Source organism: Leucopleurus acutus (genome assembly GCF_964270905.1).
Source record: "Leucopleurus acutus genome assembly, chromosome: 11".
NCBI classification, from domain to species: domain Eukaryota; kingdom Metazoa; phylum Chordata; class Mammalia; order Artiodactyla; family Delphinidae; genus Leucopleurus; species Leucopleurus acutus.
This window is the reverse complement of record NC_139152.1, coordinates 17,690,075-17,715,323: the sequence shown is the minus strand read 5'-3', so window position 1 is coordinate 17,715,323 and position 25,249 is coordinate 17,690,075. Positions and strand designations below refer to the sequence as shown.

The 25,249-nt window shown below is 40.1% G+C and overlaps 1 protein-coding gene across 1 annotated transcript; it reads left to right on the top strand.

Annotated features, from left to right (window-relative positions):
• The first annotated feature begins 2,218 nt into the window (after positions 1-2,218).
• Positions 2,219-24,391, top strand: LDHB (lactate dehydrogenase B). The gene is made up of 8 exons (XM_082849931.1): positions 2,219-2,395; positions 7,758-7,893; positions 14,773-14,890; positions 16,327-16,500; positions 18,346-18,519; positions 20,477-20,594; positions 22,585-22,708; positions 24,030-24,391. Exons 2-8 carry the CDS (start codon positions 7,765-7,767, stop codon positions 24,195-24,197), a joined length of 1,005 nt encoding a protein of 334 aa, XP_082706057.1. The 5' UTR covers positions 2,219-2,395; positions 7,758-7,764; the 3' UTR covers positions 24,198-24,391.
• Positions 24,392-25,249: the final 858 nt, after the last annotated feature.

Sequence of the window (25,249 nt, the reverse complement as noted above, 5' to 3'; positions counted from 1 at the left end):
GAAGAATTTGACAAGACAGGGGGGTTTGGGCTAGGGGTAGTAAATGGTAAAGAAGTAGCTGGAAAGATAAAGGTTAGTTTTAACAAAGTTTGTTTATACAGACTTCCCTTCCTCCTGGTACAGGGAGGGTATATTTCACATGGGAAATTTATCTCCTGCTCTCAGGGAAGACGGGTGAAGTAGGGGGAGGGGAGATCAGAATAAGCTTCCTGCTTCTGCTGTTTCCTCAAACCCCTTCAGCTTAAGATATTCAATATGCCAAGGTACCATATTTTGGGGTAGCATGTCATGAACCCCATCAGGGGAGTATATTGTATGAATCGTCTATAAAATTGTCTTTCACACTTCATACTGAAAAAAATAACTCCCCTGGTTATACAATTCTCAAAAACCTTTGCGGCAGGTAGTACGTGCTGTGCTGGCATTCAGAGCTGCAGATGGAGAACTCAGTTCGATCAATCAGATTAGTAACTGATTGTGGAGGGGATGGAAATGAGGGTGGAGGAAAGAAATATTTTTTTTCTTCTTTTTTTTTCCTGTCCCCTCTCCCTCCCAAAGATACACAGTAGCAGGGGTGGCAAGAAGGAAAAACTGCAGAGATATTTAGAAGTCTACAGGAGATGTAGAGTGACTGTTTTGGAAAGCAGGTGAGAAAGATCTAGGGTGGCTTCTACATTTCTTGCTAGAGTGACTTGCTCATCTTGCTTCAAACTTGGATCCAAGATGAATGTAATAACACATTTGAGGTTATCCACCAAGCCCTTCCTCTCCATGATCATCATGTTTCAAGTTGTAACTAGACTGTGCCTTTGGGGTCATTGAAGTCCCCACTAACTGGCCTCTGTAATTCTGGGGTTTGAGGTTTATCAATTCCTCTAGACACCCCTTTTCTCAGTGGCTGTCCCCCCCCCCTTTTTCTTTTTGGCTGTGTTGGGCCTTCTTTGCTCCCCGTGGGCTTTCTCTTGTTGTGGTGAGCGGGGGCTACTCTTTGTTGCAGTGCGCGGGCTTCTCATTGCAGTGGCTTCTCTTGTTGCAGAGTACAGGCTGTAGGTGTGCGGGCTTCAGTAGTTGTGGCACACGGGCTTAGTTGCTTCGGCATGTGGGATCTTCCTGGACCAGGGATCAAACCGTGTCCCCTGCATTGGCAGGCGGATTCTTAACCATTGCACCACCAGGGAAGTCCAGTGGCTGTTCTCTTTGAATTTTTATTGTATTTTAGCCAAATCTCTGTTACCACATCACATTGTATTGTAATTGAAAGAGTTTGCCTGCTTGTCTATCTCCTAGGGACCGGGAGCATCTCAATAGGCATAGTGATATATCCATTTGTGTACCTTCCATGCTTGACACTGAGATGAAATTAAGGCATAGGATTGATGGCCATTTACCAAAAATAAATAAATAAATACACTAGCAAAAAAAACCCTTTCAAATACAGGGCGTTTGTGAGATTGCTGTACCTGAAAGCATTTTAATAAAGACACACACAACTGAAGCCGAATCTTTAAGATACCTTCACCTGCTTAGTCATTCATTCATCATTCATTTATTCATTCACTCATTCACCGACACCGTATTGAGGTACGAGGCACTGGGCTGGGTGCTGGAGACACAGAGACGAATGGCAACATGCAGCTTCAGAGTCGCTCAGGGACTAAAAGAGAAGCTGCATTTTACTGGTGGCCCCATTATCTGCCCCTGAGACCGTACAGATTGGTAGAGAACTTCAGAAGGCAGGCCCTAGGCCTCACTGGTTTCGCAGGCAACTAGCAGGTAGTTGTTGCATATTTGCTGAGTTAAGGTGGGAAAAACCCTTGCATCAAATAAACTTTATATCGAAGATGACGAGAAATGAAAATCTAATTTTATTTTTAGAAAACATCCAGAAGCAGCAGTTTTATTCCAGGGGAACGAACACACACCACCAGCATCTCAGCTCAGAACAGTGGTCCCCTGAAGTTGATGTGGAATGCAAAACAGAAATTTACTTCTATTGGGACTAAACTTATCCAAACAAGAGCGTGAGAGTCCGAAAGGGTCAAAGGTGGTCAGGGTTTAGAAATAACGCAACCTCTGTGTGGAAAAGTCTGTAAGCCGCCATGAGACTGGCTGAGAGGGAGCCCGCCTTAGCCGCCAGAAGGTGACCCTCTCAACTGGGCCGAGGGAGGGCGTGGGCACATTTGAGCCCTTGTCCTTGAAGGGCACTGAGCGAGCCAAGGGGAGGAGTGGGCGGGGCTCGGATTTCCAATCACAATAGAGGAAGCTCAGAGGCGGCCGAGGGGCGGGCCCCGCCTCCTCCTCCCTCTTTGCGGATCCTGCGCTGAAGGAGACGCACGCTGCTGACTTTGTCTTCTCCGTGCGACCCTTACCGCCGTCTCGAGAACTTTCTCTCCCCTGGTAGGTTTCTGCTCGGGACCCTGAATCCTGGCTCTCGAGCAGACTGGGTGGGACGTGGAAGGGAATCCTTGTGTAGCAAGACTGGGGGAAGGACCAGGAAGAACATCTGCGCTCCCGGGCCTGTAGCCCTGAGCATCCGGACTCGGGTTGGGGCGGGGGCCGTGCCCTGGGCTGGGGGGCGGGGCGGAGGGGCTGCGACCGAGCCCCGGGCTTTGTCCGCCACGCTTCGGGGCTCGCCACCAGCCCGTGGTCCCCCGGGGGACAGACTTGTTGCATTTGCAGGTAATCCCGGGCCCTGCGTGTCCTTGATGGGTTCATGGCGGCCGCATCACCCGCGGTGCCTGCTGGCGGGAGCCCGGACACGTGCTTGAGGAGCTGGGGGAGGGAGAAGGGGCCAGTTGACCCGTTAGGCTGGCGGATCGTGAGCCTGGGGATTGGCGTCCATTACCACGGGAATGGAGAAATGCCCGGCTTTTCGGGGTTGAGGGTGAAGGACGATCTTGGCCCTGCCCTCTAGCCTCTCCCAGGCTGCGGCACACGCAGCCCTTCCCGGAGCGATGGGCCGGCTCGTTTCTGGCCTCTTTTCTTGGTGCTTTATTTGCCAGCTTTGGGTGTTGAGCGTGAGGAAGGCCTAGACTTTTTCGCCCTAGAGACCTTGTCCGGGGAGATCCGTAGTTGCTGCCTCCCCTTGTGACCTGCGCTCTGCTCTGCGGGCGACAAGAGGAAGAGGTGGCCCGTGGGTGGCCTGCACAGCCGCTGAAGCTGGGGCCTGCGGGGATAGGAGGAGGGGAAGAGCCGGCGCTTACTAGTGAAGGTATCGCACGGCAAAACTGGGCTCTTTAAAAGGTTAGTCTGGGGGCTTCCCTGGTGGCGCAGTGGTTGAGAGTCCGCCTGCCGATGCAGGGGACGTGGGTTCGTGCCCCGGTCCGGGAGGATCCCACATGCCGCGGAGCGGCTGGGCCCGTGAGCCGTGGCCGCTGAGCCTATTTTAAAAAAGAAAGGTTAGTCTGCAAAGTGGAGCTTTGTTGCTGAACTTAAAGCCCGGGTTCATTTCTAATGATTTATATCCACAGAAGGGGCAGGAGGGTGGGAATGTAAAGGACCAAACAGGAGGTAATTTTTACCCTGTTTAGCATTCTTTTCCCTTACAAGCCACCACTCTGGTCTTGAGGCAGTCCTGTGTATAACATAAAACATTTTCTTCTAATTTCTTACAACTCCTGTTAGAACCCCTGTTAAGAGGGGAAAAAACAAAATTAAATTGCTTTTTCTCTAGAAAGATCTGAGAGAAAATCTGTACTTCCTCAAGCTTCTACACTGTCATTTCTGAAATTCCCCAAATAGTTCAAAAGGTCTATCTGGACAACTAATCTGTATTTCTATAGCAGTCTTTCTGGATTTTTGTTTTCTACTGCTTTACTGGATCCTCTGTATACCTAAAGGATCTTAAACAAACCAGCTAGTGAAAATAACATAATAAAGAAAATCTGTGCGTATCTGTTCACCAAGAGAGGCAGCATCCTTCTGATTCTGCCTAATATGCAGGACATGTGAATTTCATTGTTAAGGTCATCTATTTGTGGAGACAGTTGTACACCATTGTATATTTCTTTTTTCTCTAGCACCCCGGAGAAAACTGCAAATAGGCTTTGTAAAGGCAAAATAATCTTTGAGTTTAGTCCCTCATGTTTGGGGGAAAACAGGTTTTTGGGAAAAAAAAATAGCTATAGAATGAAATAGTTGTTAAAGTTATCTCCAAATCAAGTACTTTATTCCAACTTGGAGCCTTACCAACTCTTACTTAACATATACAATTACTAAACTAGGTTTTGTTACTTAGTCCTTTGCAGATGAGAAACAAAAAACGAGAGGGAAGCAGGGGTACAGTTTGAAACAGGGACATTGTCCTCTAAGTTAACAGTTTAGCATTAGAAGTAAAAGGCAAACACAAATACTATATAACGGGTTACAATTATAAATGATACTTAATTCTGAAGAAAGGGCTTTTTTTATGATCTGTACCCTCTTTGTTTAAGAAAGCAGGTTGATACAATAAATTTTGCCTTTTTTAGTTATCCAGAACACTCAGCTGGTGGCACAGATGAAATAGGTGTTACTGTATAAATGTTTTCTAACAGTTTCCATTTTTTTAACTTTTCTTTTTTGGCTTTTTCTTAATGGCTGGAAAGAAACTCACTCAAAGGCTGATATTCTCCTAATGTGACCCCCTGAAAAAAAAATTTAATGAGTACCCACCTTCCAATAAGCTTCCAAGGTGCACTAAAAGGAATTCAGAGTGATATTTTCTGCAGATTTTGCATAAACATTTTTCATCACTATTGTCACTGTATTTAAGCACACATAGTATGTCCAGTACACTGTGACAAATTTTAAGTGAGACTTCAATAGAAGAAGAAAATAGAAGACCCAATTGGTCCCTATCTTCTAAGAGTGATAATAACCACTGGTAGTAGAAATTATATTCATAACTGGCCATTCTTTTAGCCCAAGCTTAAATATGGGTTAATACTGGACTCTAACTTAAATAGTTACAAATAAATACTTTATAGGGGTCATAGAAACAAATCCACTAATCTAAATATAAATATTATTCATGTTGTTTAGCCAGTAAATGAATGGCCACAAGACAAAATTGTTACAACTTTGTTAAATACTATTAGAAAAGCAAGCACAGGCTGAAGAGATGGACCCAAATTTAACGGGCTTCAAGGAGGTTTTTGTCTTGTTTTTTGTTAATGGGTTAACATGGTTGTTTTTTTTTTAAACATCTTTATTGGAGTATAATTGCTTTACAACATTGTGTTAGTTTCTGCTGTATAACAAAGTGAATCGGCTATATGTATACATATATCCCCATATCGCCTCTCTCTTGCATCTCCCTCCCACCCTCCCATCCCACCCCTTTAGGTCCTCACAAAGCACCGGAGCTGATCTCCCTGTGCTATGCGGCTGCTTCCCACTAGCTATCTATTTTACATTTGGTAGTGTATATATGTCCATGCCACTCTCTCATTTCGTCCCAGCTTACCCTTCCCCCTCCCTGTGTCCTCAAGTCCATTCTCTACATCTGTGTCTTTACTCCTGTCCTGCCCCTAGGTTCTTCAGAATCTGTTTGGTTTTTTTTTGTTTGTTTTGTTTTTAGATTTCCATATATGTATGTTAGCATATGGTATTTGTTTTTCTCTTTCTGACTTAACTTCACTCTGTATGACAGACTCTAGGTCCATCCACCTAACTACAAATAACTCAATTTTGTTTCTTTTTATGGCTGAGTAATATTCCGTTGTATATATGTGCCACATCTTCTTTATCCATTCACCTGTCGATGGACACTTAAGTTGCTTCCATGTCCTGGCTATTGTAAATAGAGCTGCAATGAACATTGTGGTACATGACTCTTTTTGAATTATGGTTTTCTCAGGGTATATGCCCAGTAGTGGGATTGCTGGGTTGTATGTTATTTTTAGTTTTTTAAGGAACCTCCATACTGTTCCCCATAGTGGCTGTATCAAATTACATTCCCACCAACAGTGCAAGAGGGTTCCCTTTTCTCCACACCCTCTCCAGCATTTATTGTTTGTAGATTTTTTGATGCTGGCCATTCTGCCTGGTGTGAGGTGATACCTCATTGTAGTTTTGATTTGCATTTCTCTAATGATTAATGATGTTGAGCATCCTTTCATGTGTTTGTTGGCAATCTGTATATCTTCTTTGGAGAAATGTCTATTTAGGTCTTCTGCCCATTTTTCGATTGGGTTGTTTGGGGTTTTTTTTATATTGACCTGCTTGTAAATTTTGGAGATTAATGCTTTGTCAGTTGCTTCATTTGCAAATCTTTTCTCCCATTCTGAGGTTTGTCTTTTGGTCTTGTTTATGGTTTCCTTTGCTGTGCAAAAGCTTTTAAGTTTCATTAGGTGCCATTTGTTTATTTTTGTTTTTATTTCCATTTCTCTAGGAGGTGGGTAAAAAAGGATCTTGCTGTGATTTATGTCATAGGGTGTTCTGCCTATGTTTTCCTCTAAGAGTTTTATAGTGTCTGGCCTTACATTTATGTCTTTAATCCATTTTGAGTTTATTTTTGTGTATGTTGTTAGAGTGTTCTAATTTCATCCTTTTACATGTGGCTGTCCAGTTTTCCCAGCACCGCTTATTGAAGAGGCTATCTCTTCTCCATTGTATATTCTTGCCTCCTTTATCAAAAATAAGGTGACCATATGTGTGTGGGTTTATCTCTGGGCTTTGTATCCTGTTCCATTGATCTATATTTCTGTTTTTGTTCCAGTACCTTACTGTAGCTTTGTAGTATAGTCTGAAGTCCGGGAGCCTGATTCCTCCAGCTCCGTTTTTCTTTCTCAAGATCGCTTTGGCTATTTGGGGTCTTTTGTGTTTCCATACAAAGTGTGAATTTTTTTGTGCTAGTTCTGTGAAAAATGCCGTTGGTAGTTTGATAGGGATTGCATTGAATCTGTAGATTGCTTTGGGTAGTAGAGTCATTTTCACAATGTTGATTCTTCCAATCCAAGAACATGGTATGTCTCTCCATCTGTTTGTATCATCTTTAATTTCTTTCATCAGTGTCTTATAGTTTTCTGCATACAGGTCTTTTGTCTCCCTAGGTAGGTTTATTCTTAGGTATTTTATTCTTTTTGTTGCAGTGGTAAATGGGAGTGTTTCCTTAATTTCTCTTTCAGATTTTTCCTCATTAGTGTATAGAAATGCAAGAAATTTCTGTGCATTAATTTTGTATCCTGCTACTTTCCCAAATTCATTGATTAGCTCTAGTAGTTTTCTTGTAGCATCTTTAGGATTATCTATGTAGAGTACCATGTCATCTGCAAACAGTGACAGCTTTATTTCTTCTTTTCCGATTTGGATTCCTTTTATTTTGTTTTCTTCTCTGATTGCTATGACTAAAACTTCCAAAACTATGTTGAATAATAGTGGTGAGAGTGGACAACCTTGTCTTGTTCCTGATCTTAGAGGAAATGGTTTCATTCATTGAGAATGGTTTTGGCTGTGGGTTTGTCTTATATGGCCTTTATTATGTTGAGGTAAGTTCTCTCTATGCCTAGTTTCTTTGAGGGTTTTTTATCATAAATGGGTGTTGAATTTTGTTGAAACCTTTTTCTTCATCTATTGAGATGATCACATGTTTTTTCTCCTTCAATTTTTTAATATGGTTGATCACATTGTTTTTTAAAAATATATTCTGTGCTCTAGAATACCATTATGCTCCTTTTAAAATGTATTTTAGTTCAAACTTGCAATAGTAACATTACAAATTCCCACACAGGTTTCTCATGTGGACACATGTATAATATTTTGATTATTTTCTTTCAGGGCACAATGGCAACTCTTAAGGAAAAACTGATCGCACCAGTTGCAGAAGAAGAGGCAGCGGTCCCAAACAATAAGATCACTGTAGTGGGTGTTGGACAAGTTGGTATGGCATGTGCCATTAGCATTCTGGGAAAGGTACGTACTTTCAAGAACACCATACATACTAATGAGAACCTGCTGTATAGCACAGGGAACTCTACTCAGTGCTCTGTGGTGACCTAAATGGGAAGGAAATCCAAAAAAGAGGGTATATATGTATACGTATAGCTGATTCACTTTGCTGTACAGCAGAAACTAACACAACATTGTAAAGCAACTATACTCCAATAAAAATTAATTAAAAAACAAAAACAAAACAACACCATATGTGATAGATAATTTCAGCATGTGTATACAGTCTCTTTAGGTATCTGAGAATTTGATTGTATCTTCAAAAGATAAGTTGTAGGCATCGTGATACTTCACCTTTAAACACATTAGCATGTATTTCCTGAGAGAATGACATTCTTCCTATCTGACACAATAGAGTTACTGTGCTCAGGAAATTTAATACTGATAAAATGCTATTATCTAATATATAGTACCCACATTAAACGTTCTCCAACTATCAAAATCCTGCCTTTTCTCCCCTAATCCAAGATCATATTTTTATATACTTGTCATGTCTCTTTCTTCTTCTTTAATCTGGAACGGAGCCATTCTTTGTCTGTCGTGTCATTGATATGTTTGTAGAGTCCCCATCGGTTCTGTAGAATGCCCCTCAATTTATGTTGGTCTGATGTTTCCTTGTAATTGGGTTCAGGTTAGGTTTGGGAGGTGGGGTGGTGGCACGTCCTTCACAATGCATCACAATTTTGTCTCATGACTGGTGGTGCCCAAGAGTCCTCCGGTTGAAGTGGTAACTGTCAGATTTCTCCACTGCAAAGGTCCCTTAACCCTCTATAGTTAATAAATAATCTGCACAGTCGCTTTTTGAGGTCATGGAAAGATCCTGTTATTCCCCTCAGACCCCCACCCAGTCATTTTATTTTGAAATGATTTCAAATTTACAGAAAAATTTGCAAGACTATAAAAAAAAATAAAACTTCCATATTCACTTCACCCATGTTTACCAATTCTTAACATATTTGTGTGTGTGTGTTTAGGTGTGGGTGCACACACGTGCACACACATGTATGGACTTTTTTCTGAACCATTAGAGAATAAATGCAAATGTCCCCTTCCTTTCCTTCTGTCTGTCAGAGTACATTTCCTCAAGATAGGACATTCTCACATAGTTCAATTATCAACATCGGATTTCACACTGACAACATGCTACTAGCACCCTCTACTCCTCCAGATTATATTTTCCCCAGATACCTCCATAGACTTTTAGTTTGCTTCCTGTATTCTTACTTACCTCGTTGAATTGATCCTTGTTCTTTCTGAAGGCTGTCTTAAATGTTTTTTAGGGGAACCCCTCCCCTAAATGCTGCCTGGCCTTCAGTAGAGCACACTGTCCATTTGTATTGTATGTAAAGACTGCTTGAATAACTCCTAGCCAAGCATATTTCTATTTACAAAATTTAACTTCTAAAGCAACAAATTCTGAATCTTCACTGAGGAAAAAGTCATCAAAGAAATCAACTAAAATATGTAGTGCACACCAATGAAAGTTTTATTCTTTGGCATTTTTTTCTTGCTAGTTTTCATTGGCTAGGTTGCCCTGATTTAGGAGAGCTGCTTCCCAAATTACAGGAATTTAAATAGTCACAATTTAGTGTTCATCCTTCATACCAGTAAAAATGAAAAGTATTCCAGCTTACCTTTCTTTTAAAATACGTACCATGTTTGAAGTGCTTTGACTAAAATGCTTCATTTTAAACAACAATCTCAAGAAACGGGAACTGTTCATATCCTGTTTCCAGATGAGGTAGCTGTGGCTTCATTAGATTAAGTGGCCTGCCTATTGTCACACAGCTGGTAATGGTAGAGCTGTATTTTGAGCCCAGGACTCTGAACGCTTAACCAGTGACTCTGCAGTTTCTTTTCATTCTATGCTAGTATTGGGGCAATTAAAGACGTGTATTTTTCTTTTAATTGAAGTATAGTTGATTTACAGTGTTGTGTTAGTTTCAAGTGTACAGCAAAGTGATTATTCAGATATATCTTTTTCAGATTCTTTTCCATTATAGGTTATTACAAAGTATTGAGTATAGTGCCCTGTATAATACAGTAGGTCCTTGTTTACCTATTTTATATATAGTAGTGTGTATATGTTAATCCCAAGCTCCTACTTTATCTCTCCCATCCCCCCAGACATAAATGTATTACTAAAACACTAGCTAAAGATTTTTCATTCCTTCTGCTAATCTCAGAATTTGGATTTTCAGGAAACTATATCTGAGCTGTCATGATTCTATAAGGAGTACCTCGCTGATTGTTTTAAGTGTAAATCTAAAATCCTCTTGGGTGAATAATTTAGTTGAGACTCTCCTCTCTGCAGTTATATAATACTTTGGCCCAATTCTAGTGATTGAGAGAACAGACTGGGCCCCTAACACCAGTAGGAATCTTCCCATTGAGCTGCTGTGAAGGAAGGACTGCCTTGTTGAAAGACCATTTTATTACTCAGAAGTGTTTAAATCTTCTTTTAATGGGGAAGAATTAGAGTCAAAGTTGTTATTACTCTTTGGTAAGGATTATAAACCCCACTGGTTCAATAAGAAAGGGAACTAACAGTGCTATTGTGTCAGGTGTCTGCATGTTACCTTATTCCTCTAGAAAAGTTCTAGGGGATATTGTCATCTCTATATTACTGTTGGAAAAGGACAAACTCAGAACGATTAAGCCCCTTGATTAAGATCTCAGAGATCCTAAGTGCCGGATCCAGTCTCTGAGTCCGTCACCAGTGTGCTTTGCAGAGGACACACACTGCTTTGGCCCAGAAAGTGAACAAAGCTGGGGCACCAGGGACAGAGGTTGAGAAGGCCCACGCCTTAACCGGGCCCATGGAGGCAGCTGAGGCTCCCGAGTACAACGTCCACCTTCACAAAGACACCGGTGTTCTCTGCTTCTCTTGCACACTCTCCCCAGCCTCATTGCCAACATGGAAACCATCGTGAGCTTTTATAAAAATAGCTTCCCTGCTTGGAACTTTCTGATAGTGTAACAGTGCACGTCAACTGCACGCATACATAATACGCAATGAGGCGTCAAGGACCTTTCCCTGCCTGTCTCTCAGAGCAAGGCGGGGTGCACACCTCCGGGGGGCGCCTTTCCGGTGCAGTGTGGTGGTGCTGTCTCTGACTTTTCATCTCTTACCTTCTGCCCTCTTTCTTCAAAACACCAAGCTCATGGCTGCTTAAACCCTTTTAGTACTTGATTTCCTTTCCCCTGGAATGACTGCTCTAGACCATCAGAGTTCACTCCCTCCCATCATTCACATCACGCTTTTGTGGGCAGGCCTTCCCTGACTGTCCAATACCAAGTAAGCGTCCTTCCCTTCCCTTTAACTTCACCCTGCTTTGCCCTGTTTATAGCACTTCCATTATCAGAGTCACCTTAAACTGTATGCTTCACTCCTGTTCCCTTCCTGGTACATTCCATGAGGGCAGGCACTCTGCCAGATTTGTTCATGACTGTATTCCTCATTAGTAGAATAATGCCTGGCACATTCAGTAGTAAATATGTATTAAATAAATGGATATTCCCGCTATTACGAAGAAACTGTGCTTACAGCTGGTCAGATTTTGATCATAGCTTTTCCTTTTTCATGGCTTCTTCTGCCACCCCTACCAATCACGAGCTCTGTGTTTTGGCTGCGAAGATCCCATCATGTCAAGGTCATACAGAGGTTCCATGCAGTTATTCCACCCTTAGCCTCTGTGCAGCTGTTTTTGGTTTGAGTGTCTGTTCTTGATTCAGTCAACTGTAGCCACATTCTTGTGGTACAGACCCAGCATAAGGAGTCTCTTAGAAGGAGCAATGTAATTACATACTGCAAAGTAGTTTTTGCCGTGCAAGACTTGGCCTAAAAGTGAGACTTAATTAGAATTTGGTGTCTGTACAAGAATAGACAGGTTAATGTAACAGACTCAAAGCCCAGAAACAGGACCAAAGAGTATTTAATGAAAAGTGGCAATTCCAGAGCAGAAGAAAAACAAATTATTGAATAAATGGTGTTTGTCCATTTAGCTAATTATTTGGGAAAAGTTATACCTTTTCCTCCCACAAAATGTCATGCAAGCTAAACACTTGAATATAAAAATGCAGCCATCAAATATTAAGCCACTGGCAGCAGTAATTTACCAGCTAAGAGGGCCAAGAGGTAGATGATGGCTGTGTCTTGTCCACGTGGAGCTTTAGATTAAGAGACAATTTTTGTAGTATGTTAAACAAGGTTCCAGCAGCAATGTTCTTGGCTTCTAACTGATCTCGTTCCTTAATAAGGTACTGCTTTTGCGATGAATCTAACCCTTGGTGTATCAAACATTTTAAAATATATTTGCAGCGTAAGTGGAATATGCGTATGGCTGATATACACTATGTGAATGCAGAAGGAGATTTCTTTAAGCCAAAGTGTCAGTACTTAGTCACACATCTTCTATTTGCCTGCCTCCCACTGGGAGGATATTTAGTCCCACAGATGCAGCTAAATTCAGCGCTGCAATTATTTTCTCAAAGTGTTGGATCTCTTCCTTCCTTGCCAGCTGACTGTGTACTTCGCAGACAGTTCTCTACCCACTGAAACAAAACACAGGATCTGAGATCCTGTGACATCCTTTTCCACTTAAGCCCCAAATTGTTGTGCCCTGTTGACTTTCACAGCACCCATGTGATGCTCCCAAAATAAGAGTGGCATTCCTGGTGTTCAGGACCTTGACGGGACGGTTACGACATGCTCTTGTATGGTTTTAGGGCTTCCAAAACACAAATGAGCGTTTTGTGTGGTCTTGTCAGAGGCTGCAGAGGAACGAAACCATTTTTAAAGTGTTGAAACATGAGTTGAAGTGAAAATGGGTGAACATTAATGCCAGTGTTTGACATACATGGAAATGAGAAAATATTTACCAAGTATCCCCCACCCAGCTCATAAAAGGGTCATTTCAGAAGCTTGCAAGCGAATCACTTGCTTGGAACTAAGAACACATTCAGTCACAGGGAGGCTTGAGTCTCAGGGGAACCCTCACAAGCAGGCCTGTTGCGGCTCACTGCTCGAGGCCAGCTGCCGCTGGACTTCTAGAAACGGGACAGTGTTCATTCCTTGGCCCCTGTGGAGAGCGGAACCTGCTTGTTGGCATCTCAGCCTGGCCAGGTTTCCTTAATGGCTGCCTCACCTCTCTTTGCTTCTCCCTCTGCTGCTTGATGCCTCACTGACCCCTCCAGTTCCACCCTGGGTTATTCTATCGTAGCCTTCAAAGTGCTTCCTGAACCCCAGTCACTTAACGCTTTTTTCCCATCAACACCCTTTACCCTTTACCTAGCTGATCTCACTATCCTTCAAAGAGGTCTTTGCACTGTTAAGTGTGCTATATCATATTAAGCTAATTATTTTGCTAACACCCCGGTTTTTTGCTAAAACCAGTAAAGGCCACGATTCGGGTGATGTTTCAATGGGAAGGATAACTACTTTTTAAAGAGTTTGTAAATTATGAGTTTTCACAAGACAGCCAACATTAAAAAAGCCGAAAAGTTATTTAGATGCAATTAGAGTGACACCCTCCTCCCTTCATTTTTCTGAGAAGAAAAGGTTGACTTGCTGAAGAATGGACATGATCATTGATTTACGGTTTTTCTTGGGTTGGATGGCACAGGTGACAGTTGGAATGGAAAACAAGAGAACTCTGAGACTGGGCAGGTTTGGGTTGGTCATGCATTGAGAATTCACTAGCCCCGGACCCCTGTGTCCATGACTCCTTCCTTTCCCCACCAGGATATTCGAGTCGGTCAGAGCCAACCTGAGGATTCCCAGCTTCAACCAGGGCTTCAAAGCCAGCTCTAAAGTGAACTCAACCTCTTGATGGTTTGAAACTAAATCTGCCCTCTCAAAAACCCCTCCAAACTGGGGGGTGACCTTCGGGATGGACACACTGCCCAAGGTTGTTTCTAGGTCTTTGTCTCTTTTCCACCACCATCCCCCATGAATATGAAAACTTGTGTACCCTGAGGCCACTGTTGAGCCCCGCTGGTTTCATGTCTGCAGATTCTTTTTTTTTTTTACATCTTTATTGGAGTATAATTGCTTTACAATGGTGTGTTAGTTTCTGCTTTATAACAAAGTGAATCAGTTATACATATGCATATGTTCCCATATCTCTTCCCTCTTGCGTCTCCCTCCCTCCCACCCTCCCTATCCCACCCTCCTAGGTGGTCACAAAGCACCGAGCTGATCTCCCTGTGCTATGCGGCTGCTTCCCACTAGCTATCTACCTTACGTTTGGTAGTGTATATATGTCCATGCCTCTCTCTCGCTTTGTCACAGCTTACCCTTCTCCCTCGCCATATCCTCAAGTCCGTTCTCTAGTAGGTCTGTGTCTTTATTCCTGTCTTACCCCTAAAAACAAAAATAAACAAATGGGACCTAATGAAACTTCAAAGCTTTTGCACAGCAAAGGAAACCATAAACAAGACCAAAAGATAACCCTCAGAATGGGAGAAAATATTTGCAAATGAAGCAGCTGACAGAGGATTAATCTCCAAAATTTATAAGCAGCTCATGCAGCTCAATAACAAAAAAACAAACAACCCAATCCAAACATGTCTGCAGATTCTTAAAGCAATTTGTATCATGCTCATTGAATGCCAGTTGGGTACCAGAAGGTGAAATTCTGAAAAATTGGAATCTTAATAGTTTGTTATTTAAGACATTTTATCATGAAATTGTTTAAAGAGCACACCTAACTCCATGGTAAAATTCTTGTCTAGGTTTTTAGACATTGGTTACTTTGCCATTTCAACAGTCTCTGGCTTGTACCGGCAGCTGACGTATCCTAGAGCGGCTTCCCGTCCTAACAGCTGTTTTTGTGTTTGTAGTCTCTGACTGATGAGCTTGCTCTTGTGGATGTTTTGGAAGATAAACTCAAAGGAGAAATGATGGACCTGCAGCATGGGAGCTTATTCCTTCAGACACCAAAAATTGTGGCAGACAAAGGTAGTCTCATTTCATGCCCAAAGTGATCAAATAATAAATTGATATCCTTACTCCTTTATAGAAGATCTGTTTTCCCATCCTGGTGAATCTAGTGTTGGTAGTTTCTCCTTTCCTTCTGGGTCCTGTTCATCCTCAAAAACAAACATAATTGTTACCTCTGTAGTCCCTCTCCCACTGCCTTCCACACATTTGGTACATATAACATTTTAGGAAATTGGATCCTAATGCTTGTTTACACATACCTGAGAACGGGGATGTTTTAGAACTGAAACAAATATTGCACAAGGTAATTTGAGTGCCTTGAAGAAACTAACTAAATTCATATTCTAGCCATCTTTGTCCTGGATTAATGGATTTATGCTGTGACACTGTCACCACAACACAGCTGTGCCTACAGATGCAGAAATGTGGGCCCAAAATAATTCCTAACAATACTACTAATAATAGCTGTTATTCATTGAAGTATTAGCATTTTGGGTATGCTAATGTGAAACTTTGCATATCTCATCTTCACAGCAACCCTATGAAAGATGTTTACTATTACCTCCATTTTATGGAAGAGGAAGCTGATAAAGTATTAGTAACTGAAAAGTCACATAGGGACATGGTTTGAATCATCCATAGCTATTGAGTCTAATGACCACATCAAATCAAAATGTCTATAATTTGGGAAAGGGTGCACTTCCTTGAGGAAAAAATAAAATATTTTCTAGAGAAACTCACTGCTAAAAATGAACAAGCTTCTTGGGCTTCCCTGGTGGCACAGTGGTTGGGAGTCCACCTGCCGATGCGGGGGACACGGGTTCGTGCCCCGGTCCGGGAGGATACCGCGTGCCGCGGAGCAGCTGGGCCCGTGAGCCATGGCCACTGAACCTGTGTGTCCGGAGCCTGTGCTCCGCAACGGGAGAGGCCACAGCAGTGAGAGGCCCGCGTACCGCAAAAAAAAAAAAAAATGAATAAGCTTCTTTAAAATATTGAGTGTTAGAAATTAAATTCTAGCCAAGAACACTGGAGTGCCGGCCTTCCCTTCATAGATTGAATTAACACTACAAGTCTGCAGTTACCTTTAAATTGCTTTTTTGTTGGAGGGCTGCCTGTTGAACTTTGGACTCACTGTGTTTATGCTTTGTATTATTACTGACAGTATAATCTTCTCTAAAGCCAATAGCATTTTGCATTTGTTAGCCAGAAACATAATTTAGGGCCATGCTTACTTCCCGGGTCCATTTCCTGAGCCAGTGTTACGGTTGGAATGTTTCCACATCACTCAAGGAGGAAGAAGCCACAGAGCATTGGTGTTGCAACTCAACACCTTATACAGAAAATGTAATTCTCACGTACGTTCTGGGAGCTTATGTATAGATTCCTAGAGCATATTATACAACATGTTTTGATGAAGATTTGTATGTAAAGTACTTTTTTCCCTCTCCTTCAAGATTACTCTGTGACCGCCAATTCCAAGATCGTGGTGGTAACTGCAGGAGTTCGCCAGCAAGAGGGAGAAAGTCGTCTGAATCTGGTGCAGAGGAATGTTAATGTCTTCAAGTTTATCATTCCTCAGATCGTCAAGTACAGTCCTGACTGCATTATAATTGTGGTTTCTAACCCAGGTATTACTATAATGCCTTAAGGTTCAGTTCTGTTAAATTCAACATTTTGGATTCTTTTTTTTTAACTTAAAGTCTGTTCTGGCGTCTGCTGGCAGGAACAATTCACGTGTCTTCTGTTTTTGGCCACAAAAGAGTGGTGTTTGCAAAACCAATGACACCGTCCCAGGCCACATGCTTAAGAATGTGAGAAGAGTTTTATATAAAGCAATTTCATCTGCTTGTTTTATCTGGCTTTTAAACTTTTCTATCAAGATTATCCTGGGATGCATAATGAAGCATTTGAATGTGACTCCAATTTGGGTGAAATATTTTAGCATATTTGACCTTCTGTTTTCCAGAAAATGCTTTTTAGTCTTCTTATTTATTTCTAAAATTCTTGAAAATTGAGTTGATTGAATTTGAAGGGTTTAAGAAAGCCATTAATTAGTCTCGGTTTAAAGATAGAAATAGACTGTATTGATGGACAAATAAATACATGCTTAACATCAAATGTTGTAACTTGAAAACTTCTGGTTAGAAAGAATTGCATTTTTTCAACCCAAACAGTCAAAATTCACTCTCTGTTTCACACTTCTTTTGCCTACACTTTGCCATCAAGCTTACTATTTACTGGTGAGCACAGCAGATACAGTGATAAAATGGTAAAGCCACTAATTATCTCTGACTCTTCACATTGAGAAAAATTGTGAATAAGAGCCAAGAAAATCCTTATAATTTATGGGGGGTTTGTTGTTTGTTTGCTTGTTTTAGCCGCACTGTGTGGCTGATGGGATCTTGGTCCCAGACCAGGGATTGAACCCCGGCCCTCAGCAATGAAAGCACAGAGTCCTAACCATTGGACCGCCATGGAATTCGCTAATTTATGGGATATTGAGAGCTGGGAGCCGGCAAGACCAGATATTATTTTAGTAGTATTCTCTGTAATCCTGGATTAAGAGTTTCGTAAATAGTTCAACCTTGCCTCTAAAACTTCTCATAAATGGAGGGTGGCAGATAGATGTGGAACATGAATGACAAACAGGAGACGCAGATGAACTTGTGCCACATCCTGTGCTTAAGGCAGACAGTATTAACTGGTTATACAGCTTTTCCAGGTATAGCTTCAAAGTCTTAACCCTCCAGGGAGTCACTCCTACTGAGTCAAAGTTGCCAAGGAAGAGTTTACAATATCCAGGCCAAAATGACCTTAAAATATCTCAGCCGGTGTCTATATGTGAGAGTGGAGGTGGCGACTTGCCTTCCTTGTTAAGTGCTGTGATCTCCTCTAGCCCAGCAGGTTTTAGCTTTGCAGTCTCTGTGCCACACAAGAATAAAGGCTGTGTCATAGAATTCCTTTCAATAAATAGTAGAAAATGTTAATACCCTGTATTATCACAGCTGTTTACTGAATAGTATCTTGTTCCCAGGGAAATTTATAGCAGCATGCCTTGGTAGTTTAGTAACTGATGGCTTTTGGTTTCTGATGACAGTTGTTATAATCATGGAATGTTAGCATTGGAAGAAACTTAAGTGATGAACTAACTCAACCCTTTTTCTTTCCATATATAGTAAATTAATCTGCAAGACTCCTATTATTCTTGTTTCAAGTAATAATGTAAATAAAAACTGCAATATTGCATTTCCCATGTTTTACAATCTCTCTTACTATAAAACTTAAGTTTTTTCCCTGTCTTTCTAACTCCCATTATCTCTCATAATGAAAAGTCAAGTATTTACGTCTTTCTGGCCACGTCTTATTTGGAGGATGGGGCAGTGTGAAAGGAGTAAACCAGGGAACCCATTAATTGACATAGCAGTTGAAATCAGTTTTGATGTACTTACATATATTATTTTTTAAATTGTTAGTGGACATTCTCACATATGTTACCTGGAAACTAAGTGGATTACCCAAGCACCGTGTGATTGGAAGTGGATGTAATCTGGATTCTGCTAGATTTCGCTATCTTATGGCTGAAAAACTTGGCATTCATCCCAGCAGCTGCCACGGATGGATTTTGGGAGAACATGGCGACTCAAGTGGTAAAAAAAAAAGGACAATATTTACTGTGTACTTATGTGGTGTTCTTGCCATTCTGACTGTTTTGTTTGTTTTTACATTATATTTTCTATATTTTCACGTACTTCACATTACTAATAAGTAATTGTGGGAGGTTACTTTGATACTAACTAAGTAAATATCTGATTCCTTATCAACTTTTTGCCTGCTAAGTTTAGTATCCACTTACGATTCTTGCCTAAATAAATTATGATGGTTGTCAAACATGATATTCTAATTCCATCATTTCATCTTAAACATTGAATTTTATACATTGAATAGGCTTATGGTATAAAACTGTCATAATCCAAAACATAATGATAATCTTTGTTTTACTAAATTTAGTTTTGCCCAATATGCAAGGGGCTATTTTCTCCCTAAAAGGTTAAGGTGTAAATTTTCCTTTGAATTTAGTGAGAGTTAGTACTGTGATTTTGGTAGTGTTTACTTTGGTACTGAAAGAATTTGGTCTTAAAATTATTGCATTGGTGCTTTCTTATATGATGATGCTGACTTGTTATTTTCTGACACATTGTACCACTTCATTCAAGAGTTTCTCATGTCCAACGATTTTCCTGAATTTATATGCTATGTAAAGTAGTACAATGTCTGGTGTACAGTAAAAACTCAGTGCTAGTTATCACAATTGCTAGAAACACAGATCTGGAAGTGACCTTACATGTTGAAGATCCTTTAGCTGGCTAGTGGCATAACTGTAGCTAGAATCATGTCTTCTGATTCCTATCCAATGTTTTATTTACTCATTACTGTGTTATTTTTTCCAAAACATCTCCCCCCCCCATTTCCGTATTGATCTATACTGTGTACATAAAATGAAAGAGAATTAAACTATGCTCACTTAGGCATGATTATGTAGATTTCATAGTCTTCAACAAAAACCAGGAAAATGCTGTAGTTTTCTCAACAGTTACCCTGAATTAGCAAAAGTTGTGGACTGAAACATGGTCTTGTTTGGCCATGGGCAGCTTTCCCCTTCACAGTTGGTTCTAGCCTTTACCCCAGGGCTCTGCTCTTATTTTCTGAATCTAAGTGTTTTCCTTCAAAGGTTCCTAATACTTATTTTTCAAGGTCCGGTTCAAACGCATATTTTTTGTAGCGTTTTCTGACATTTGATTTTCCCCTACATTAAGTAGACCCTTATTTATATTTTATTATACTTTCTTCATCCCTCCGTAAGAACATATCCCATTGCTTTAGTGTCCTTTACTAACTGTTTCTCCTAGTAAATTCTCAACTTGTCCATGGTACAGAGCATATTTTAATCCATCTTTATATGCCTTTTGGCTGGGCGAGAGGTGTTCAGAATAGGTAACGGGGTGTTTTGGTGCGTCAAAGCCTCCAAAAGATATAGTCAATGATAACACCTTTGTCTGCTCTGCCTTTGGGGGCATTCTTGGAAGGAAATATTTGGTGCAGTTAAGACCAGAGCAATTCATTGTGGTTACATGGAGTTTCTTTCCAGAAATGGACTGAACTTAGAGCATGATAAGAGAAAATTAGACGATACTTGGGTTTTTTCCAAGAATTCTTTTGTTTTTTACTTCACTCTAGGAATAAAGGAGGCTTATATTTGAAAAATACGCAGGCAAAAAGTTAAGAATTCCTCAAACCCAAAGTTTAGAATAGTCCCAAACTAGAATCCCTTAGGAGTTCACAAACCTAGGGAAAGGCAAGAATTTCATAATGTCTGTAAGCTTTACCCAGCAATTCTGTTTGCGCCAAAACGGTTGAAAGTTAAAAGGTCAGATTTGAGGGCAAATGTCAGCCTTTGCAGGGAAGTATATTGGAGTCAGTTGTCACTGGAGCAGTAAGTGGGTAACTTGCAACAGGGGTGAAATCTGAACTAAGAGAAGAAAAGATTTTTTAAAAATAAGGTCAGAGATAGATAAAATGTTTGTGTATTTATTTTTTCCCCCGCAGTGGCTGTGTGGAGTGGGGTGAATGTGGCAGGTGTTTCTCTCCAGGAACTGAATCCAGAAATGGGAACGGACGATGATAGTGAAAATTGGAAGGAAGTGCACAAGATGGTGGTTGAAAGGTACGTGGGAGGGAGCTTGATTTAAGACAATTAGTATCATGTTAGACAAAATTGTGAATGCTTCCCATGGCTGCCTGTTCAGATAAACTTAAAAGTTTTTTGTTTGTTTGTTTTTTGTTCTTGCTTTTTTCCTGTTTTTCTTTTTTTAAATTACTCTTTGTTTTGGGGGGGGTGGTTTTTTCTTTTTGTTATTTTTTCTTTCTTTCTATTTTTTCTGTTATATTTTTCTTTCTATTTTTTCTTATCTTTTAGATAAACTCAATATATAATAGTAACTATGCAGCTATTATCTTCTGAAACAGGCAAGACTAACTTATACTGGTCAAATTTGCTATGCTGGTCCCCCTAGGGAAAGCAAATATTTTTCTAGAGAAATTCTATTGTAGAAGTAACAGGAGTGGGACATGGAATTAACAAGTGAGAAAGGCTTTCAAAATACCTACTGTTGACACATAAGGTTGGCTTATTTAGAAAAGTAAACCTAGACACTATTAGTGTCATAATTGCTTTAAATAATACTTACTGATTGATTGCTGATAGTGTTTAAGCTGTGCTGTATTTATCTTTCCACACCCAACCAAGGATGTCCTCCTCTCCCTCTTTGAAACTGCCTTTTGTTACTAACTGTCTTCTCTTTCTATGACCTTCATGTTTATCCTAAAATAAGGTGTCATTTTGGACCAGAGTAAAGAATGTGGGCTTAGATTGAAATTCTAGCACTGACACTAACTAACTGTATAGTCTTGGGAAGCCATTTAACCCTTAAGCTGAATCTCAGTTTTCTCCTCTGTAAAGTCATAAGGTATTTAAGTTATTGTAAAAATTGAGTTAAATCACACATGCTTATCATTGATAAGCATTCAAGAAACATTAGCTTCTATTTTCAGAGAATTGTTGTTACAAGACTAACTGATATCTCAAATAGGGAATCATTTTGTTTAGTTCAACTTTATTTATTTTATTTTTGGCTGTGTTGGGTCTTCGTTGCTGTGCGCAGGCTTTCTCTGGTTGCGGCGAGCGGGGGCTACTCTTCGTTGCGGTGTGCAGGCTTCTCACTGTGGTGGCTTCTCTTGTTGCGGAGCTCGGGCTCTAGGCTCGCGGGCTTCAGTAGCTGTGGCTTGTGGGCTGTAGAGCGCAGGCTCAGTAGTTGTGGCTCATGGGCTCTAGAGCGCAGGCTCAGTAGTTGTGGCACATGGGCTTAGTTGCTCCGCGGCATATGGGATCTTCCTGGACCAGGGCTTGAACCCATGTCCCCTGCATTGGCAAGTGGATTCTTAACCACTGCGCCACCAGGGAAGTCCAACCCTTTATTTTATAAACGAGAAAACTAGGGCTCACCCAGGTAATATAACTTGCCCGAGTTCTTTTAATTGGTGATAGATTGCATTAAATCCCAATTTTTTAATACCCAGTTAACTCCTCCTACCTAATTCTCAAGTACAAGTGCCTTTGTGATTTTCAAAGGGTATAATTTGTGCTCAGAAAGTTGCCGGGCAAGGTGTTGCCAATACTTTTCTCTTAAGTTAGTTGGTCATGGTATTTTAGGTGACAATGGTTAGTGGCCTCAAATGGACCTGAAAATCAAAGTATATTTTGTCCTTTGAATGTGAAGGTTCTTTTACTTTCATTGTTCCCTGATTTCATTAATATCTTTGGAAATATTGATGTTTATGAATAAGAAGATTGGTTGGAAAATGTACATTTTACCTCTGTGACTTTATAGTCATTTATACGATAAACTACTTAAATTTGTCAAAGCATTTACATAGCACCTACCATGAAGTTTTAAAATTTTAAACATTTTACATATATATTAACCCATTTAACAAACTTATGAAGTAGATACCATTGTTATCCTTATTTTACAGAAGCAGACACTGAGACCGGTAGTTAAATAATTTACTCAAGATTATACAGTTAAGAGACAGCAGGAGTCAAACCCAAAGAGTCTGGTGTCAATTATCTCTTTTATGAATTTTTTTTTCCTTAGTGCCTATGAAGTCATCAAGCTAAAAGGATACACCAACTGGGCTATTGGATTAAGTGTGGCTGATCTTATTGAATCTATGTTGAAAAATCTATCCAGGATTCACCCAGTGTCAACAATGGTGAAGGTAAACTGTTATAAAATATTATGATTTCTAGTCGAGTATTCTATATGTAGATTCATTTTAAGAAGGATGAGATAATGTCTCAGTCCACGGTTATTTTTTCATCTCAAAGTTTTATGGAAACCTTTCTCCTTTCCAACAGAAGTTTAGGACAATAAGAGCAAAAATTTATACAGACATTGAATGCATTTTTACATTTCTCCCTTGTATGATGTGGCAAATTAAATATTAACTCTGAATCTTATTCAGCATATTCTCAGATGATCATCTGAATAAGTTTAATAGTTTCATTTCAAGTTGGTATATTAAACTATAGATTGGCTTTGATGTATGTAGCATTTGATACCTTAACAAATTTAGTTTAATTCAAAAGCTATGGAACAGTTAAGTAGAAATTGATTATTTTTAAATAAAACTAAAATTGTATTAAAACATTGTCTAAGATAGTGGACTCATTTTCCACAAGTCAACAGCAGGGGTGAAAATGTAAGGGGGGAACTGCAGTAGATTCAAAGAAACTAAGAGGTAAATATAGAACTGTTGGGGGGGTAGAACACAGTGTCAGATGTTTTGTTGTTGTTTGGGGTTTTTTTTTGATACTATGGCAAAAAAAATTAAAAGCAAGTATGGCAAGAATTGGATAATTGCTGAGTCTTAGAGTGCATATATATAGGAGTTTGTTTATTCCCTACACTTTGGTGTATATACAAAAACTTTCGAAGTTAATTTAAAAAAATATTAAACTGACTTGATTAATATACTAAAATAATTTAATTAATTATGTAGTTAAATTGACCCTCTGAGTAATTGACTTAATACAAACCGGTAAAGTGTTTTGGGAATCGTATGATTTTTTTTCAGCAACTCTTGGGTGTTGCAAGAATCTTGGCTTTGAGTGGCATCCAGCTACTTTCCTGGACCTTGTAGGTTGGCTACTACCTGAAATTCTCTCCTTAACTAAAGAATTTTAAGAAACTTAAAATTTCATGAAAAGAAGCCCAGTGAGAACCACATTTGAATGTGATTTGAATTTGAAGACATAATCAAATTCTATTAAAGTGTATCGAAGCAGAGAGGTATCAGTAAGTTCAATAAAGTACATAAAATTCTAGTTTTATCATAGTGTGTATTTGTATATTCTATGTATAAAATCTAATTAGAAACACAAGTATTAGGGATATATAGGCCTGTAAGTGATAAAAACTAAAGAATGAGTTTATGCTTATCAAATTTCCTGCAGTTCTTCCTGTTCAAACTCAGTACCTGGGATCATTCTTACCTGTGGTTTCATTTCCTCATCTCATTGCTTTTCTTGTTGTGGCAGGGGATGTATGGCATTGAGAATGAAGTCTTCTTGAGCCTTCCGTGTATCCTGAATGCTCGGGGGTTAACCAGTGTTATCAGCCAGAAGCTGAAGGATGATGAGGTTGCGCAACTCAAGAAAAGTGCAGACACCCTCTGGGACATCCAGAAGGACCTAAAGGACCTGTGACTTGTGGCTGCTAGGCTGTAGAAACTTAAAACTACAGTGTGATTAACCACGAGCCTTTAGTTTTCATCCCTGTACATGGAGCACAGTCTGCTCTTATCTTCCAAAGTATGTGAATCTGGGCTCCCAGAATCAAAGCCCAAGCTTGGTTTAATGCTTGCAAGATGAGTCCTTGAACAAATAAAATTAACTATCGTAGTGTGTTTCTGTCTCTGGATTTCCTTCTTTAATGGTTTCTGAAAGATTTCAGTCTGTTTTTTCAAATAATTCTTCCCCCCCCCACATCATAAATTTCCCTAAATTCTATCATCTACATTCCATCTTCTTCTTTTGCCAAACAGCACTACAATTCTTTGTCACAACATGTACTATGATTTTGTTGTTGTCCTGAGAATGTGGTTACCATTTTTTTTTGAGGACTTTATTGTTTGGGGAGCAGGTTTAGTTTCACGGCCAAATTGAGAGGAAGATACAGAGATTTCCCATAACACTTGCTTCCATACATGCATAGTCTCCCGTTACCGACATCACTCACTGGAGTGGTATGTTTGTTACAGTCAGTGAACCAGCATTGACACGACATCATCCAAAGCCCGTCATCTACTTTACAGTTCACTCTTGGTGTTGTGCATTCTATGGGCCTTACCATTTTAAGGTTACCACCACTGAAGAAAGAACTGGAACCAATGGATGACATTTACAAGGAAGTCCATTTTATTTCTCTAAAAGGAAGAACCTCTAAAACAGCTTACTAAAGTAGGGATTAACTTTGTTAGAGTTGGTTCTATTTGATAATGAAGAAAAATGAAAGTTTGGACTGAATTATCCAGATCCAGGCTACTGGGAGACAGCATAATGGGAGGTTAAGAGGGGGACTTATAGCCGACTTACTTTAACAAAGAGTTTCTACTTTACATGTAATATCTGAGGGTCAGTTTTTTAGGTAGTGTTAAAAACATGGACTTCGTTATCACGTAAACCTGGGTTTCATTGATTAACTGCAATTTGGGGCAAGTTACGTACTTAACCACTCCTAAGCCTCAATTTTCTTAACC